Below are 19,386 nucleotides of genomic sequence, written 5' to 3' on the forward strand. Positions count from 1 at the left end.
GGTGGATCAATTTAATTTATCACTGTTTACTTCTTACACTCTACAAATATTTCAATAATCACTAATGACTATCTGGTATTCACCTGGTGTCTAGATGGTGCAGTAAATTTCCTTAATAGAGACTTTTATCTGAATTGCCTTATTCTTGTAGCAGAATACAATCTGAAACAAAACCTTAATCACTGAGCTAACTGAACTTCTTCCGTTTTGGTGAGTGGAGGCTTGGAAATTGTAATTAGATATAGCATATTTGTAATTTATGCACATTCACAAGGACTCCTATATTATATCATGCTATTTCATATGTCTACAGATTCTTCAGCAATTTTTCCTGTTTGAGCCTAAACAAGGGTGTGGCCATATTTTTTTAGTGTGATGATGTCATATCCTGTCTTTCTGCTAAAATGAGGTCTGGCCAAATGTCACATAGTTGACACAAAATAATCATGTTTAATTACCTGTAGATCATTTCTTTTCTAGACAACTTTAATACAATCAATATGATGAGATTTTCATTTAAACTTATAATTTGTTTGAGCTGCCTCTTAGGTAATATTATTTATATAAATGATAAAATTATTAATTAAATATTTATATAAAACAATTACATACATATATTAAAGTGAAAATATTTTTTTCTAGGGTCTTTATTTTGTAAAGATGTTCATCAAAGTCCTGCTGATGTGTTGTGTTTGCCTGAAGAAAATGTAACTCTAACCTGTAACCACAGCATCGATAACTATGACACAATACTCTGGTATCAGAGAACACATGGAGACACCGGCCTTAAACTCATCGGATATGCAAGCTATAGCCATACAAAAAAAATTGAGGACGATTATGACGGAAAATTTACCCTGACTGGAAATGGAGAGTCTTCAGTGTCTCTACAAATTGCCAAAGCAAGTCAAGAGCTGCACGGTGCTTTTTATTTCTGTGCAGCTTATTACACACAGTGTCACACGCGTCCTCTTCTTAAAACAAAAACCTCTCCCTGTAATCAATTCTACAGCCCCATACACCTGTTTAACCACATGACGACTTACAGCAACCAAACTGCTGACATTATTCTAACATTAAAACATCCGTCAGTATATACAGAGGGAGATTAGCTCTATACTCATGCTCTTCTCACAGCAGGAGTTCAACATGATCAAACACACTATTTTAGCTTTAACATGTTTTAGTACATGAATTAATTTGACATATGTCTCTCTCACAGGTCAAGTGAATAGAAGTGGTGTTTTCCAGATGCCTGGTATAATTTGACGTTCTCCAGGAGGATGTACAGAAATAAACTGCAGTCACAATATTACTTACAGACAGATGTATTGGTTTAAGCAGCTTGAAGGGTTTCTGTGTATCCACATAGTTTGGTGTTGAAACAGATTATGGATGCAGTTATGACAGGAACTGGGAGAGGCTTAAATCGACCAGACAATGCTTTTCAAACAGCAGTCTCCAATTTCAGAGTAATGGGTGTGATCATAGTGTTAGTCACTGTAAGGATGTCACATCCTGTCTCCTGGACACTGTGAGCTTTGATCGTGTGTCACATTTCTGTGTATCACCAATGTAGATTCTTTAGTTATTACACAGGGTTAAAGAAATCAGTATGATTAGGTTTTCATTTCAACTCATTATCTGTGTGATCTGCCTCTCAGGTAATATTAGAGATAATTACACTCAATGTTAAATGATTTAAACTGAATATTTATTATAATGCAGTCTATATAAATTACTGAGAATTTATATTATTGCAAATTATTTAGATCTACTTGAAATTGGATATATCGAAATATTAACCGTCATTAACATTTAACACATTTCTTTCTATCTAGGTTCATTGTTTTGCAAAGATGTTCATCAGAGTCCTGCTGATGTGTTGTGTTTGCCTGAAGAAAGTGTAACTCTAACCTGTAACCACAGCATCAATAACTATGACACAATACTCTGGTATCAGAGAACACATGGAGACACCGGCCTTAAACTCATTGGATATGTTTATAATACCAAGCCAGAATATGAAAAATATTATGAAGGTAATTTTACTGTGAGCGGAAATGGAAAGTCGTCTGTTTCTCTACAAATTCCCAAAGCAAGACTAGGGCTGCACAGCGCTCTGTACATCTGTGCAGCTTATTACACACAGTGTCACACACGTCCTGTCCTTATAACAAAAAACTGTCTTTAATTAATGAGCTCTACAGCCTACACCTGTTTAACCACATCAAAAGTCACACAAAACACCAGAATGCTGATATTATTCCAACATTCACACTATTCAGTTTGATGGAAATGTCTGATATGACCAGAGGATCTGCAAGAAGCTTTTTAGAAGCTAAAATCTAAAGTCGCTGTAAGGATATACGATTAAACTAATATGATAGTTCATGATACCCCAGACTATAGAAATTTCAATAAATAGATTGCATTAGAGCCATTTTTATTACAATTATTTATTTACTTTTATTTTAATATAATAGTTAAACCATCATATAAGCACCTTATATTTAAACATTAATTCATTTGGTCATTTGGTCAACTGTTGAATCTTACCCTGACACTCAAAAATGGAAATAAATTTGCTACTTGCAACTCAGTAGAGGGTGCTGTAGCTTCATTTATTCACCAAGGAACAGAAACATTCATCTGAAGAACAATAGAATCTGAGACATGTATCACATGTAATCACTTGATTTTGTTATGCCGTCTCTTTTCCTTGTATTTGCTTCTAATCCTAACCCTAATTTAAAGGAAGGAATGAAAAAATTCATTTTGATTGCCACAAGCATTCTGATGTACTGGAGGTTACTAATATTATTTATTTATTATTATTTTATTGCATTTGTTATCAATTTCATGCTGCTGTTATAGTGGAAAATATAGTCTAGATTAATGACACACAAAAATACTGTTTTTATTGGGTGGGACCATATTGCTTAACAATGTAATTATGTCATATATTGTGTCTCTCATCAGAATACAAGGTCTGATTCTTTGTCACATTTTTCTCCTTTGCATCAATTGTAGAATATTTTTTCACAAACGTCCTCTCCTAAAAACACAAACCTGTCTGTATATCCACAAACAATTGTTTAACCACATCACAAATTACAACATTCTCATGTCTGTTGAGTAGCAATATGTGATGTCATTTCCTTTATTATATAGAGAGGGAGATTACAGTAGCTCTAGATTAAATGATCCTCCTACTGTCTTAACAGCAGGAGTTCAACATGATCACAGCTCTCTTTATTCTGGCACTTTGTCTTTTTTCTGGTGAAGCTTCACATCTTCAAACACACCTTTTAACCTTTTACTTGTTCCAGCACTTATTAATTTGATCAATGTCTCATTCCCAGGTCAAGTGGATGGAAATGGTGTTTTGCAGAATCCTGATATAATCTGGGGTTCTCCAGGAAGTTCTGCAGAAATGAACTGCACTCACAACAAGAATGTTGACCACAGACAGATGTACTGGTTTAAGCAGCTTCCAGGGGAGGGAATTACACTCCTTGTTTTCACGTCGGTTGGTGTTAAAGCAGATTATGGGAAATTCAGTGAAGACAAATATGTTGCAGTTAAGACTGTAGTTGAAAGCGGCTCTTTAACAGTGAAGAACTTGGAGCCAGGAGACGATGCTCTGTATTTCTGTGCTGTGAGTAAACACTGTGGTGCAAACTCACTACACTGTTGTACAAATACAAAACTAAGAAGTAAAAGCCCTTTGTAGATATTCATTGGGTCTCTAGATGGAGCTGTGGTTTCTTGTATTCATTCATTTATTTGCAGAAGAATTAAGTTCTGATGTTTAACAGAGCAGCTTTAGGGAAAAACCTTGATCTAGACAGTGCCTTTTTTTTAATTACACAACAGATACAGGGCTCAAACACTGAACTACTATGCTAGCATATAAATAGAATGGAAAATATGAGAATTTCCTTTCATCCTTTCATTTACATTTGGATTATGGGCATGTCCTTGAAAGCCTTTAATAAACTGTACAGCCTCATACAACTCTTTAATCACATCAGATGCTAGAAGCTCTGAAGCTGTTTGTGATATGCCGTATTTTATGAGTAGTATTTTAGTGATAGTTAGTTTCGTGAGCATATTTATCTTCATCACTTCATCATAAGCTAAATAATATATTCTGAATCACTTCTGCTCAGTTGTATAAGATTACAAATAATGGTATAATGTTCATAGTCTAGATAGATAGATACTGTAGATAGATAGATAGATAGATAGATAGATAGATAGATAGATAGATAGATAGATAGATAGATAGATAGATAGATAGATAGATAGATAGATAGATAGATAGATAGTTAGATAGATAGTTAGATAGCTAGATAGATACTTTTTAATTGCAGGGGAATGAAAGAAAGAAAGAAAGAAAGAAAGAAAGAAAGAAAGAAAGAAAGAAAGAACTAGGAATATAAATGCATGAATATTTTGCATTTATTATAGCTATCCAAAATATGAGGAAAATTAAGGTAATTTTATTGTGATGGGAGTTTATCAGCTTCTCTAAAGATTTCCAAAGCAAGGCAATCACTACACAGCACTCTGGACTTCTGTGCAGCTTATTACACACAGCATCATGCATGTCCTCTCCTCATAATAAAATCCTTAATCAACTGTACAGTCTCATACTAGTTACAGCAAACACCACACTGCTGAGATGGTAAAAATGTTATATCTCTTCAACTTCTCCAAGCAAATTAAAGTGAGTACAATGCTGTGTATTTCATTGAAGCTTGTCAATTGAAACTGCATAAAATTATTTTAAAACATAATCAGTAACAAAGCATTATGTTGATGTAACTGGTAGCACTGAGACCTTACAGCTTTATGGTCCTCTGTTGTATCTTGGGTTAAAGTCTCTGCAATGTTCAACATGTTCTCCACATTTTAGCATGAGTGTCCTCCAGGTTAGGTGAAAAAACTTCTCCCAAATATATGCTGGTAGGTAAATACAATAAACTAAATTGCATCTAAGTGTGAATGAGGGTGTGAATATTTGTGTTCTATGGAGCTGTATCTAAGATGTTTCCTCTAAGGTGACATATTAGTAAAGAAAATATAAGTTTCACTTCAATTTAAGTATAGATAGGAGTACTGAAAAGCACAAATTAAGTCAGGTGTGTCGTGCCCCTATGCTCCATCCTTCAACATGGACTATGTAATGAATTTTATGATCGCATAATTACAGCATCACAGCTATTGAAATGATCCCTGCCCATTTCAGACAAGTATTTTTAGACCTGAAATTAACACATGAAGGATGGGATTTTAACATGATTGTTTTTCAACACCTTATTCTTACTCTTATGCTGATGGTACGTTGTGTGTGTAATCGTGATCAAGCTTTTATTTGTTCTGAAATAATGTTAATATTCAGCATGCTGTCTGTGTGCCTCTCTTTAACAGGCTTGTCAATGGCTATACACATTAAACAATCTCCATCAGAAATGACAAAGACAACCAAAAATTCTGCTGAAATAAATTCTGATGATCGCATTCTCTGGTACAAACATTCTACTATGTATGTACTATGTCTACAACCATAAACATTGAACTGATGGCAAATGACACACTTTATGACACATTCCACAGAATTGAGCCTATTTATGAAAGCAAAATTAAAGTTGATGGAACAGCAGTGAGAGAATGTTCATTAACTATAAGGAAACTTTTCTCCACATCATCATTGTCTAACAAATACCTCATCACACCTGCTGAGACCAATCCAAAATGAGACCACAGGCACATGTACAGAAAAATCATCAGCAACATGCATATGATGTCATTTCCTGCACCCTGTATATTATGGATCAGTAACTGAGATGCAAATACACTCTCTCACTCCATGATCAGAAGCATCATTGTCACCATCAGTGCCTTTGTGAATTTTTTGACAGGTATGATACAGCAAATATTATATTTTAAAAACATTAAACGTAAAACATATTTAACGTAACATACAGAATTTAAATAAACCTTTTTATCAATTGTCATTTTGTTTATTTCACAGGAGTGCCATTAAGTATCACTGTTCATCAAAAGTATCCTGATTTGCTGATGAATGAGCATGATAATGTAAAGCTTGAGTGTTCTCAGCGTTCCCAAAGCTTTAATGTCATCCTCTGGTACAAACATTCTGTGGACCAACATCTACAACTGCTTGGACATCTCTACAGAACCAATAAATACATAGAAACTGGTTTGAATAGAGAAATTAAACTGGAAGGAGATGGAGCAAGTGATGCCTTTCTGATCATAGAAAATGTGTTGACAAATGACACTGCTATGTATTACTGTGCAGCTCAAATATACACAGTGTACCAGATCCCCTGGTTAGCTCTACAAAAAGCTCACACTATATCATTATCATATGGCATAAATAAATTAGTGTTGGTTTGGGATAGCCTGGTGGATATCACTGTAGCTGAGAAACATATTCAGAACTAAATACTGTACAGATCTACATCATATACTGTTAAATTATATCATGTGCTCAGTGACATCCAAAGAGTAGGGTATATGAAGAGGTCCAGAAGGGGGCAGTAGTGATGCATTTAACATAAAGCAGCACATAACTCGATCTACTGTAGATTCCTCAACAGCACAGATCAACTACATAGACTTGATATGCCACTATACACCATGGTGATTAGAGCTACAGCAACACATTTTCTGTTACACTGGCTTATAGGTGAGACAAAAAGAGTTCACCAACTTTTTTGAAATCGATTTCTTTTTTATTTGTCACAGTTTCTAATAGTTTTTTCCCCCTAACACTGCTCTAGGGACCTGCATGTGTTTAACTGTTTCACAGTTCCCTGCTGTCCTATTCCTGCAACCTGGTGACTCGTTAAATATCACATGCAGCCACCATGACAGAAATTATGACAAATTATACTGGTATCAGCATGTTAACCAGCAAAGTCTCCAGCTAATTGGGTTCCTGAACTTCAAGAATACTGAAATACACAAAAAGGGGTTCAACATTTCAGGAGATGCAGAGAAGGAAGGTTATCTCTCGGCACAGTCTGTGACAGCAGACTACAGCGCTTTGTATTTCTGTGCAGTGAGTAACACAGTGCTAAATAAACACCAAACCATGCACTGAAATCCCCCGCCTGTGTCACGTGACAACTTCCTGTGTTATATCATGATGCATTTACACCTGTACTGAGGATATACAGAGGATATACAATCAAAAGGCAGGTGGAGTCAGTGATATTTGATAATTTCACAAACAATTACTGTAGTTAAAAACATGAGTACAGCCTGGATAGACTGAAGAAAACTTGACAAGATGGCAAAACTTATAATCTCATCTATCATTCTTATCAGTCTTAAAGGTAAGCTTGATTACAAAAATGACTCAGTGTATTAACTTTGTTCTAACTTCTTTTAACGAAGATACACATTATTCTTTTTTTCCATAGCCACAGTTATCTCTTCCCTCAACATCCAGCAATTACCACAAAATCTATTAATAACACCTGATCAGAGGGAACTGAAGCTCAGCTGCCGACATGGTGATAGCAGCTATCCCTACATGTACTGGTATCAACAAAAAACAGTCAGTGACTCTATTGAGCTCATTGGAGTGCTCCAGCTCCAACGATTTACTCCTGAGGAGAAGTTTAAACCACGATTCAACATTTCAGGACACTCCACAGGGGATGCGTTTCTGCTTATATCCAGTGTAACTCCTGAGGACAGTGCAGTATATTTCTGTGCTGCTAGTAAGCACAGTCACACACCTTCCCTTTCTGTTTAACAAAAACCTTCACACCAAACACCTGCAAATAAGATCTGTTCTGTGATTACTGCTGTTTGTAATAGCATTTATTGTAGGAAGTGTACAGTAGAGTTCACTGATAAAACTGGTAACACATTGTTTGTTGCAAATAAATGTTCCAAGGTGGTAAATATTTTCTACATTATCTCCATTTTGTTCAATACAAAGTGTTCCAGCATCTAATGGGTGTCACATATTTGACTATAAAAAAGGTTTTATTTCTTATTTATTTCGTATTTAAGTCTTTCATTTAGTTTACAATTTCATTCATTTAGTTTTCATTTAGTTTATCTTGTCTATTTTATTCCTAACAATAAAGGCTACTGGATGTGAATTACCTTTACTACTGGAATAACTATACCAGGGTAGGTATGTAACCCGGTTTCCTGAGAAGGAAACGAGACCCTGCGTCAAGGCTGACTCTATGGAAATGCTTGTTTGAGGAAGTTGCGTTTGAATCTCTGTGTGCACACATGGCAATTTAATGGCTTGGATAGGACACGTGACGAAGGGGAAATGTGCCAGCACATCCTATAAGGGCATCTACATCACTCATTTTTATTCCAGGAGGGAGAGAAGAGGCACACACGCCCCATCCACATCAATGAGTTGCTGGTTGAATGTGTCTCCAGCTTTAAGTTCCTGAAGATCCACTTTTCGGAGGACCTATCAGGGACCATTAGCACCTTCAACCTGGTCAAGAAAGCTCACAAGCACCTTCTCTTCTTGAGGACACTGAAGAGTGTTGTCGTAGACAGGGACCAGCACCTGCTCACTCAGAGCAGAGAAAAGGGCAAGTGTTGAGGCCGGAGCCCCCATAAAAGCCTAGGGAGGCTGGTCAGTGTGCCCCAATACTTGCCCTTTTCTCTACTCTGAGTGGGCTAGAAGGGGGCAAGGTGCAGCTGGAATATAGCCCAATGCTTAATGCAGTCAGGGATATATTCCCTGAATGCCACAGACTGGCACTTCACCTGCTGGTCCCTATCTACGACAACACTCGCTGCATCGCCAGACAGGCCCTAAGGTGAAAAGAGATGGGCAGAATATGTATTCCATCAGGACATCAATACCATGGATATCAGGCTCCTAAGATCCCAACAAGGACAGCAATATACTCTTTTCCGGGTTGGAAGAAGAAGCCATGTGAGCTCCCGAAAACAAAATGGGGAGTTTGGAGTCAGGGGAGAGGGCAAGAGAAAGGGGCCTTTCACCATGTCAAGTTCTCTTGAAATGGAACTTCATTAGCTACTGTAACACCTACTGTAAGCAACTTTCTAGTTATTCCATTAGAGGGCAGTAAAGTGAAATGAAACTCTATAAACAGTGTTGATTGTCAGACTTATGCACAATATTTACAAAGTGGAAGCCTGAAGAACACTAGATGACAAGATGGCTAAAATTGTCTCAATTATAATTCTTATCAATCTTAAAGGTAAGCATGATTACCAAAATTGCTAATATAAAAACTTTGCTCTTTCTTCTTTTAATGATTTTCTCATCAATTTTTTATTTATATATCCACAGTTATCTCTTCCCTCAACATCCAACAATTACCACAACATCTACTAATAACACCTGAGCAGAGTGAAGCAAAGCTCAGCTGCCGGCATGGTGATACCAGCTATCCCTACATGTACTGGTATCAACAAAAAACAGTCAGTGACTCCATTGAACAAATTGGAGTGCTTGTGTCTCAAAACCCCACTCTTGAGGAGAAGTTTAAAACAAAATTCAGTATTTCAGGACAATCCACAGGGGATGCGTTTCTGCTTATATCCAGTGTAACCCCTGAGGACAGTGCAGTATATTTCTGTGCTGCTAGTAACCACAGTCACACACCTTCCCTTTCTGTTTAACAAAAACCTTCACACCAAACACCTGCAAATAAGATCTTTTTTCTGATTTCTGCAGTCTGTAATAGGACACATTATAGGAAGTGTACAGTAGAGTTCACTGATAAAACTGGTAACATATTGAAGTTACATGATTCTATACTTGTGAGAATTCCCATGGAATTCAATGAATTCAATATTGCTCATCAGTCACTTGACATTTCTAGTGTGTTTATGACTAATAATAGACTGAATATGCCATAAAAACATCCAAAGAATTTTATTACAGTGGTTTGAGCTTACTATTGCTTACTATTTTATCTATTGTTAAATATATGATATAGTTAATGGGCTGTTGTATAGTCTATGGCTTGTATTTATTGTATCTATAATATAATTAGTAACATCAGGACAGGAAAAATTAAAACTTTTATTTTATTTTGCATTATTTGGAATGTTGCAAAGGTGTAGAATTTTTCTACATAATCTCCATTTCATTCAACACAAACATTCCAGCATCTAATGAGTGTCAAATATTTCAAAAGAAAAAAAATTAAATAATTTTTCAGTTGTATTTAAAGGGGGGCACAGTGGCTTAGTGGTTAGCATGTTCGCCTCACACCGCCAGGGTTGGGGGTTTGATTCCCGGCTCCGCCTTGTGTGTGTGGAGTTTGCATGTTCTCCCCGTGCCTCGGGGGTTTCCTCCGGGTTCTCCGGTTTCCTCCCCCGGTCCAAAGACATGCATGGTAGGTAGATTGGCATCCCTGGAAAATTGTCTGTAGTGTGTGATTGTGTAAGTGAATGAGAGTGTGCGTGTGTGTGTGTGTGTGTGTGCCCTGCGATGGATTGGCACTCTGTCCAGGGTGTATCCTGCCTTGATGCCCGATGACGCCTGAGATAGGCACAGGCTCCCCGTGACCCGAGGTAGTTCGGATAAGCGGTAGAAGATGAATGAATGAGTGAGTGTTGTATTTAAAGGTAGGGTCTCCGATGTTTGAAAGCCAATGTTGATATTTTAAATCACCAAAGCAAACCCGTCCCTAACCCAAATGGATCCCACCCCTGTATTGATAGCTCTGCCCACACATACATACGCAACCCAGGCAACTAATGGAAAGAAATGTGTCTTTATCATAGATGAAGGGAAGAACAATACGATTGCAGATAAACAAACAAGCAAATATGACACACAAGCATAATCATGCAAAGGACGGCATATATTAGTTCTGTGTAACAAAGTAAAACCAACGTTACTCACCTATCGAGAAGGAAAAAAGCGCCTCGGCGTCTTAAGTAAAGTTGGTGCATATTCACAGATTCGAGTTTCCTGAGTCAATAACTCCTGAGCTAAACGCTGTTACTACACAAAACGGGGTTGTAGCTGCCTCTCTACATTACTACGATAGAAAAGAGGTGTTATTTGTGTAGTAACAGCGTTTAGCTCAGGAGTTATTGACTCAGGAAACTCGAATCTGTGAATATGCGGCCAACTTCCCGCTCCTTCAGTTCTCTCCAGCGCTGGAAAGCTGATCCTATATTAACACGGGTCCTACTTCTTGCCTTATCGTAAGCCTTTCTTTGCTTTCTTTCTTTGTTTTTATTCTCCATGTCAATGCTAAAACCGCTTTCTGCTAATGTCACACATGCACACTGAACACTCTCTGCCGCATATTGACAAGACCCGCCCCTTTCTGCTTATTAGCTAAACTTTAGTTTTGATTTTTGTTTAGTTTGTCGTCCTGACTCATTTTCTGAAGCATTTCTCAAACATCGGAGATACTACCTTTAAGGGTTTCATTTTACTATTTGAATAACATCATTAGCTAACACTTAAGCAACTGTCTAGTTATTCCTTTAGAGGGCAGTAAAGAGAAATTAAACTGAATAAATAGAGTTGATTGTCAAAATTATGCACAATATTTACAAAGTGGAAGCCTGAAGAACACTTGACAAGATGGCTAAAATTGTCTCAATTATAATTCTTATCAATCTTAAAGGTAAGCATGATTACCAAAATTGCTTATATAAAAGCTTTGTTTAACCTTCTTCAAATGAATATACACATCATTTTTTATATATACAGTATCTGCAGTCATCTCTTCCCTCAACATCCAGCAATTACCACAACATCTACTAATAACACCTAAGCAGAGTGAAGCGAAGCTCAGCTGCCGGCATGGTGATACTAGCTATCGCTATATGTACTGGTATCAACAAAAAGCAGTCGGTGACTCCATTGAGCTCATTGGAATGCTTTTGTCTCAAAACCCTACTCCTGAGGAGAAGTTTAAAACACGATTCAACATTTCAGGACACGCCACAGGGGATGCGTTTCTGCTTATATCCAGTGTAACTCCTGAGGACAGTGCAGTATATTTCTGTGCTGCTAGTAAGCACAGTCACACACCTTCCCTTTCTGTTTAACAAAAACCTTCACACCAAACACCTGCAAATAAGATCTGTTCTGTGATTACTGCAGTCTAATAAGACAATATAGAAATGTACAGTAGAGGTCACTGATAAAACTGGTAACACATTTTTGTTTGCAAATAAAGGTTGCAAAGGTGTAGAACTTTTCTACATTATCATCACTTGTGTTGAACAAAATGGGGACAATTGTTAAAAATGCTATACAAATAAATTTGAATAGCATTTTTAACAATTATCTTAAAACAGCTTTGCAGAACAAAAGAAACATTAATAAAAAGGTTTATTATAGAAAGATTAATATAGATAAAAAAATATTAGTATTTGACTTGTATTAAATGTGATTTTTATTTATCCCCAATGAGCAATGAGCCTTAGGTGACTGAGGCAACAATCACATTTAAGTACTACTGGAATAACTACACAAGGTTACGTATGTAACCTGTTTCCCTGAAAAGGGAACGAGATGCTGTGTGAAGGCTTACACTACAGAAACACTTCTTTGAGGAAGTTGTTTCTGAAGCTCACACAGCAATTTAATGGCTTGTATAGGAGAGGTGATGTAGGGAATTTGCGCCAGCTAGTATATCTACAGGCGTCTGCGTCACATTACTCCTGCTTCTATTTGTGTGGAAGTGCTAATAGATGCCCAGGGTGTAGCAAGCAATGCAGCATCTCGTTCCGGGTTGCATATGTAAGTAGTTTCCTTTCGAGGGAACTGGACATTTGGTTAAGGCTGATGTTATTGCAATGTCAATACCCATGCCGCACACATTGGACAATGACTGTGCCAGAGGTGGTAAGAGAGCACGAGCGGACTGGGAACAGAAGATCAATAGCCCTGAAGGACCTGAGACCCTGGTGTGTGGTCAAGGTCTAGGTTATATAACCTAATAAAGGTGTGCCGAAAGGACCAGCCTGCCACAGCACAAATTTAATCAAGGGGGACACCCCTGGCACTGCACGAAGCAATACCCCTAGTGGAGTGAGCTCTGACACCTATAGGCGAAGCAAAACCCTGCGTCTTATAAGCCTGTGTAATATATATATATATATATTGTTTCTGTTTCACAGTTCCCTGCTGTCCTATTCCTGCAACCTGGCGACTCATTAAATATCACATGCAGCTACCATGACAAAAATTATGACAATTATACTGGTATCAGCATGTTAACCAGCAAAGTCTCCAGCTAATTAGGGGTTCCTGAACTTCAAGAGTCCTGAAATAGACAAAAAGGGGTTCAACATTTCAGGAGATGCAGAGAAGGAAGGTTATCTCTTGGCACAGTCTGTGACACAATGCTAAATAAACACCAAACCATGCACTGAAATCCCCGCCTTTGTCATGTGACAACTTCCTGTGTTATATCATGATGCATTTACACTTGTACTGAGGATATACAGAGGAAATACTATCAAAAGGCAGGGGGAGTCAGTGATATTTGATAAGTTCACAAACCATTAGTTAAAAACCTGAGTACAGCCTGGATAGAATGAGGAACACTTGAAAAATGGCAACAATTATAGTCTCATGTATCATTCTTATCAGTCTTAAAGGTAAGCATGATTTCAAAAATAACTCAGTATATTAACTTTGTTCTAACTTCTTTTATCGAAGATACACATTTCTCTTTTTTCCATAGCCACAGTTATCTCTTCCCTCAACATCCAGCAATTACCACAAAATCTATTAATAACACCTGAGCAGAGGGAAGTGACGCTCAGCTGCCGACATGGTGATAGCAGCTATAGCTACATGTATTGGTATCAGCAAAAAACAGTCAGTGACTCCATTGAGCTCATTGGAGTGCTCCAGTACCAACGATTCACTCCTGAGGAGAAGTTTAAACCACGATTCAACGTTTCAGGACACGCCACAGGGGATGTATTTCTGCTTATATCCAGTGTAACTCCTGAGGACAGTGCAGTATATTTCTGTGCTGCTAGTAACCACAGTCACACACCTTCCCTTTCTGTTTAACAAAAACTTTCACACCAAACACCTGCAAATAAGATCTGTTCTGTGATTACTGCTGTTTGTAATAGGACACATTATAGGAAGTGTACAGTAGAGGTCACTGATAAAACTGGTAACATATTGAAGTTACATGATTCTATACTTGTGAGAATTCCCATGGAATTCAATGAATTCAATATTGCTCATCAGTCACTTGACATTTCTAGTGTGTTTATGACTAATAATAGACTGAATATGCCATAAAAACATCCAAAAATTTTTTTTACAGTGGTTTGAGCTTACTATTGCTTACTATTTTATCTATTGTTAAATATATGATATAGTTAATGGGCTGTTGTATAGTCTATGGTTTGTATTTATTGTATCTATAATATAATTAGTAACATCAGGACAGGAAAAATTAAAACTTTTATTTTATTTTGCATTATTTGGAATATTGCAAAGGTGTAGAATTTTTCTACATAATCCCCATTTCATTCAACACAAACATTCCAGCATCTAATGAGTGTCAAATATTTCAAAAGAAAAAAATGTAAATAATTTTTCATGTATTTAAAGGGGGGCACAGTGGCTTAGTGGTTAGCACGTTCGCCTCATACCTCCAGGGTTGGGGGTTCGATTCCCGCCTCCACCTTGTGTGTGTGGAGTTTGCACATTCGCCCCGTGCCATGGTAGTTTGATTGGCATCTCTGGAAAATTGTCCATAGTCCGTAGTGTGTGATTGTGTGAGTGAATGAGTGTGTGTGTGTGTGCCCTGCGATGGATTGGCACTCCGTCCAGGGTGTATCCTGCCTTGATGCCCGATGACGCCTGAGATAGGCACAGGCTCCCCGTGACCCGAGGTAGTCCGGATAAGCGGTAGAAGATGAATGAGTGAGTGAGTGTTGTATTTAAAGGTAGGGTCTCCGATGTTTGAAAGCCAATGTTGATATTAGAAATCACCAAAACAAACATGCCCCTAACCCAAATGGATCCCACCCCTGTATTGATAGCTCTGCCCACACATACATACGCAACCCAGGCAACTAATGGAAAGAAATGTGTCTTTATCATAGCTGAAGGGAAGAACAATACGATGATTGCAGATAAACAAACAAGCAAATATGACACACAAGCATAATCATGCAAAGGACGGCATATATTAGTTCTGTGTAACAAAGTAAAACCAACGTTACTCACCTATCGAGAAGGAAAAAAGCGCCTCGGCGTCTTAAGTAAAGTTGGTGCATATTCACAGATTGGAGTTTCCTGAGTCAATAACTCCTGAGCTAAACGCTGTTACTACACAAAACGCGGTTGTAGCTGCCTCTCTACATTACTACGATAGAAAAGAGGTGTTATTTGTGTAGTAACAGCGTTTAGCTCAGGAGTTATTGACTCAGGAAACTCGAATCTGTGACAATGCGGCCAACTTCCCGCTCCTTCAGTTCTCTCCAGCGCTGGAAAGCTGATCCTATATTAACACGGGTCCTACTTCTTGCCTTATCGTAAGCCTTTCTTTGCTTTCTTTCTTTGTTTTTATTCTCCATGTCAATGCTAAAACCGCTTTCTGCTAATGTCACACATGCACACTGAACACTCTCTCTGCCGCATATTGACAAGGCCCGCCCCTTTCTGCTTATTGGCTAAACTTTAGTTTTGATTTTTGTTTAGTTTGTCGTCCTGACTCATTTTATGAAGCATTTCTCAAACATCGGAGATACTACCTTTAAGGGTTTCATTTTACTATTTGAATAACATCATTAGCTAACACTTAAGCAACTGTCTAGTTATTCCTTTAGAGGGCAGTAAAGAGAAATTAAACTGAATAAATAGAGTTGATTGTCAAAATTATGCACAATATTTACAAAGTGGAAGCCTGAAGAACACTTGACAAGATGGCTAAAATTGTCTCAATTATAATTCTTATCAATCTTAAAGGTAAGCATGATTACCAAAATTGCTTATATAAAAGCTTTGTTTAACCTTCTTCTAATGAATATACACATCATTTTTTATATATACAGTATCTGCAGTCATCTCTTCCCTCAACATCCAGCAATCACCACAACATCTACTAATAACACCTAAGCAGAGTGAAGCGAAGCTCAGCTGCCGGCATGGTGATACCAGCTATCCCTACATGTACTGGTATCAACAAAAAGCAGTCGGTGACTCCATTGAGCTTATTGGAATGCTTTCACACCAAACTTCTGCAAATAAGATCTGTTCTGTGATTACTGCAGTCTAATAAGACAATATAGAAATGTACAGTAGAGGTCACTGATAAAACTGGTAACACATTTTTGTTTGCAAATAAAGGTTGCAAAGGTGTAGAACTTTTCTACATTATCATCACTTGTGTTGAACAAAATGGGGACAATTGTTAAAAATGCTATACAAATAAATTTGAAAAGCATTTTTAACAATTATCTTAAAGCAGCTTTGCAGAACAAAAGAAACATTAATAAAAAAGTTTATTATAGAAAGATTAATATAGATCAAAAAATATTAGTATTTGACTTGTATTAAATGTGATTTTATTTATCCCCAATGAGCAATGAGCCTTAGGTGACTGAGGCAACAATCACATTTACATACGTACTACTGGAATAACTACACAAGGTTACGTATGTAACCTGTTTCCCTGAAAAGGGAACGAGATGCTGTGTGAAGGCTTACACTACGGAAACACTTCTTTGAGGAAGTTGTTTCTGAAGCTCACACAGCAATTTAATGGCTTGGATAGGAGAGGTGATGTAGGGAATTTGCGCCAGCTAGTATATCTACAGGCGTCTGCGTCACATTACTCCTGCTTCTATTTGTGTGGAAGTGCTAATAGATGCCCGGGGTGTAGCAAGCAATGCAGCATCTCGTTCCGGGTTGCATATGTAAGTAGTTTGCTTTCGAGGGAACTGGAAATTTGGTTAAGGCTGATGTTATTGCAATGTCAATACCCATGCCGCACACATTGGTCAATGACTGTGCCAGAGGTGGTAAGAGAGCACGAGCGGACTGGGAACAGAAGATCAATAGCCCTGAAGACCCCAAGGTCTAGGTTATAGAACCTAATAAAGGTGTGCCAAAAGGACCAGCCTGCCACAGCACAAATTTAATCAAGGGGGACACCCCTGGCACTGCACGAAGCAATACCCCTAGTGGAGTGAGCTCTGACACCTATAGGCGAAGCAAAACCCTGCGTCTTATAAGCCTATGTAATTAATGGTGCTTGCAAAGCAACATTCTTATTATCCTGCTGGACAAAACTTCGCCCAGCTCCTTTAGGACAAAGTTTTATTTCAGTAGCAACTTTTGTCCAAAAGTATTGGCACCCCACCGGGTATTCACGTGACGTAACGTGTAGCCCCGCCCCCAAAATAAGCGAAAGCAAAAAGTTAGCACAACATGGACATGTCATATATCAAAACACTGAGCACGATGAGGGGAACTTGCCACGTGCAAGCACCATTCACATTTTCTTCAGGAAATGTACATTCTAGTTGTCTATACTACCGTGTGCCAGCTGCTTGGAGACTGGATTATCCCTATTCTGGGTGCCAAAGAGGACAATGAAATCATTTTTATGCACAAGTCTCGACATTTTCTAGTTTTTTTAAGACTATTAATAGACCCTCCCCCCAAAAAAACAGCTTTTTTTTTTTTTACCGAGTTATGGGTTTAGCTTATAGTTTTCTTACTCTATTGCTATATATATATATATATATATATATATATATATATATATATATATATATATATATATATATATATATATATACACATATATATATATAGTGTTTCTGTTTCACAGTTCCCTGCTGTCCTATTCCTGCAACCTGGCGACTCATTACATATCACATGCAGCTACCATGACAAAAATTATGACAATTATACTGGTATCAGCATGTTAACCAGCAAAGTCTCCAGCTAATTAGGGGTTCCTGAACTTCAAGAGTCCTGAAATAGACAAAAAGGGGTTCAACATTTCAGGAGATGCAGAGAAGGAAGGTTATCTCTTGGCACAGTCTGTGACAGCAGACTACAGCGCTTTGTATTTCTGTGCAGTGAGTAACACAGTGCTAAATAAACACCAAACCATGCACTGAAATCCCCGCCTTTGTCATGTGACAACTTCCTGTGTTATATCATGATGCATTTACACCTGTACTGAGGATATACAGAGGATATACTATCAAAAGGCAGGTGGAGTCAGTGATATTTGATAAGTTCACAAACCATTAGTTAAAAACCTGAGTACAGCCTAGATAGAATGAAGAACACTTGAAAAATGGCAACAATTATAGTCTCATGTATCATTCTTATCAGTCTTAAAGGTAAGCATGATTTCAAAAATAACTCAGTATATTAACTTTGTTCTAACTTCTTTTATCGAAGATACACATTTCTCTTTTTTACCATAGCCACAGTTATCTCTTCCCTCAACATCCAGCAATTACCACAACATCTATTAATAACACCTGAGCAGAGGGAAGTGACGCTCAGCTGCCAACATGGTGATAGCAGCTATAGCTACATGTTCTGGTATCAGCAAAAAACAGTCAGTGACTCTATTGAGCTCATTGGAGTGCTCCAGTACCAACGATTCACTCCTGAGGAGAAGTTTAAAACACGATTCAACATTTCAGGACACTCCACAGGGGATGCGTTTCTGCTTATATCCAGTGTAACTCCTGAGGACAGTGCAGTATATTTCTGTGCTGCTAGTAAGCACAGTCACACACCTTCCCTTTCTGTTTAACAAAAACCTTCACACCAAACACCTGCAAATAAGATCTGTTCTGTGATTACTGCAGTCTAATAAGACAATATAGAAATGTACAGTAGAGGTCACTGATAAAACTGGTAACACATTTTTGTTTGCAAATAAAGGTTGCAAAGGTGTAGAACTTTTCTACATTATCATCACTTGTGTTGAACAAAATGGGGACAATTGTTAAAAATGCTATACAAATAAATTTGAAAAGCATTTTTAACAATTATCTTAAAGCAGCTTTGCAGAACAAAAGAAACATTAATAAAAAAGTTTATTATAGAAAGATTAATATAGATCAAAAAATATTAGTATTTGACTTGTATTAAATGTGATTTTATTTATCCCCAATGAGCAATGAGCCTTAGGTGACTGAGGCAACAATCACATTTACGTACTACTGGAATAACTACACAAGGTTACGTATGTAACCTGTTTCCCTGAAAAGGGAACGAGATGCTGTGTGAAGGCTTACACTACGGAAACACTTCTTTGAGGAAGTTGTTTCTGAAGCTCACACAGCAATTTAATGGCTTGGATAGGAGAGGTGATGTAGGGAATTTGCGCCAGCTAGTAT

General features: G+C 37.6%; 1 gene segment (V, D, J or C); it reads left to right on the plus strand.

Annotated features, from left to right (window-relative positions):
* Positions 1–18,326: 18,326 nt before the first annotated feature.
* On the plus strand, positions 18,327–18,797 carry LOC132852517 (T cell receptor alpha variable 13-1-like). The segment is given in 2 exon segments: positions 18,327–18,372; positions 18,460–18,797. Coding segments are annotated over 2 exon segments (384 nt in total).
* The last annotated feature ends 589 nt before the right edge of the window (positions 18,798–19,386 follow it).

This window comes from Tachysurus vachellii, chromosome 10 (genome assembly GCF_030014155.1).
Source record: "Tachysurus vachellii isolate PV-2020 chromosome 10, HZAU_Pvac_v1, whole genome shotgun sequence".
Classification (NCBI taxonomy): Eukaryota; Metazoa; Chordata; class Actinopteri; order Siluriformes; family Bagridae; genus Tachysurus; species Tachysurus vachellii.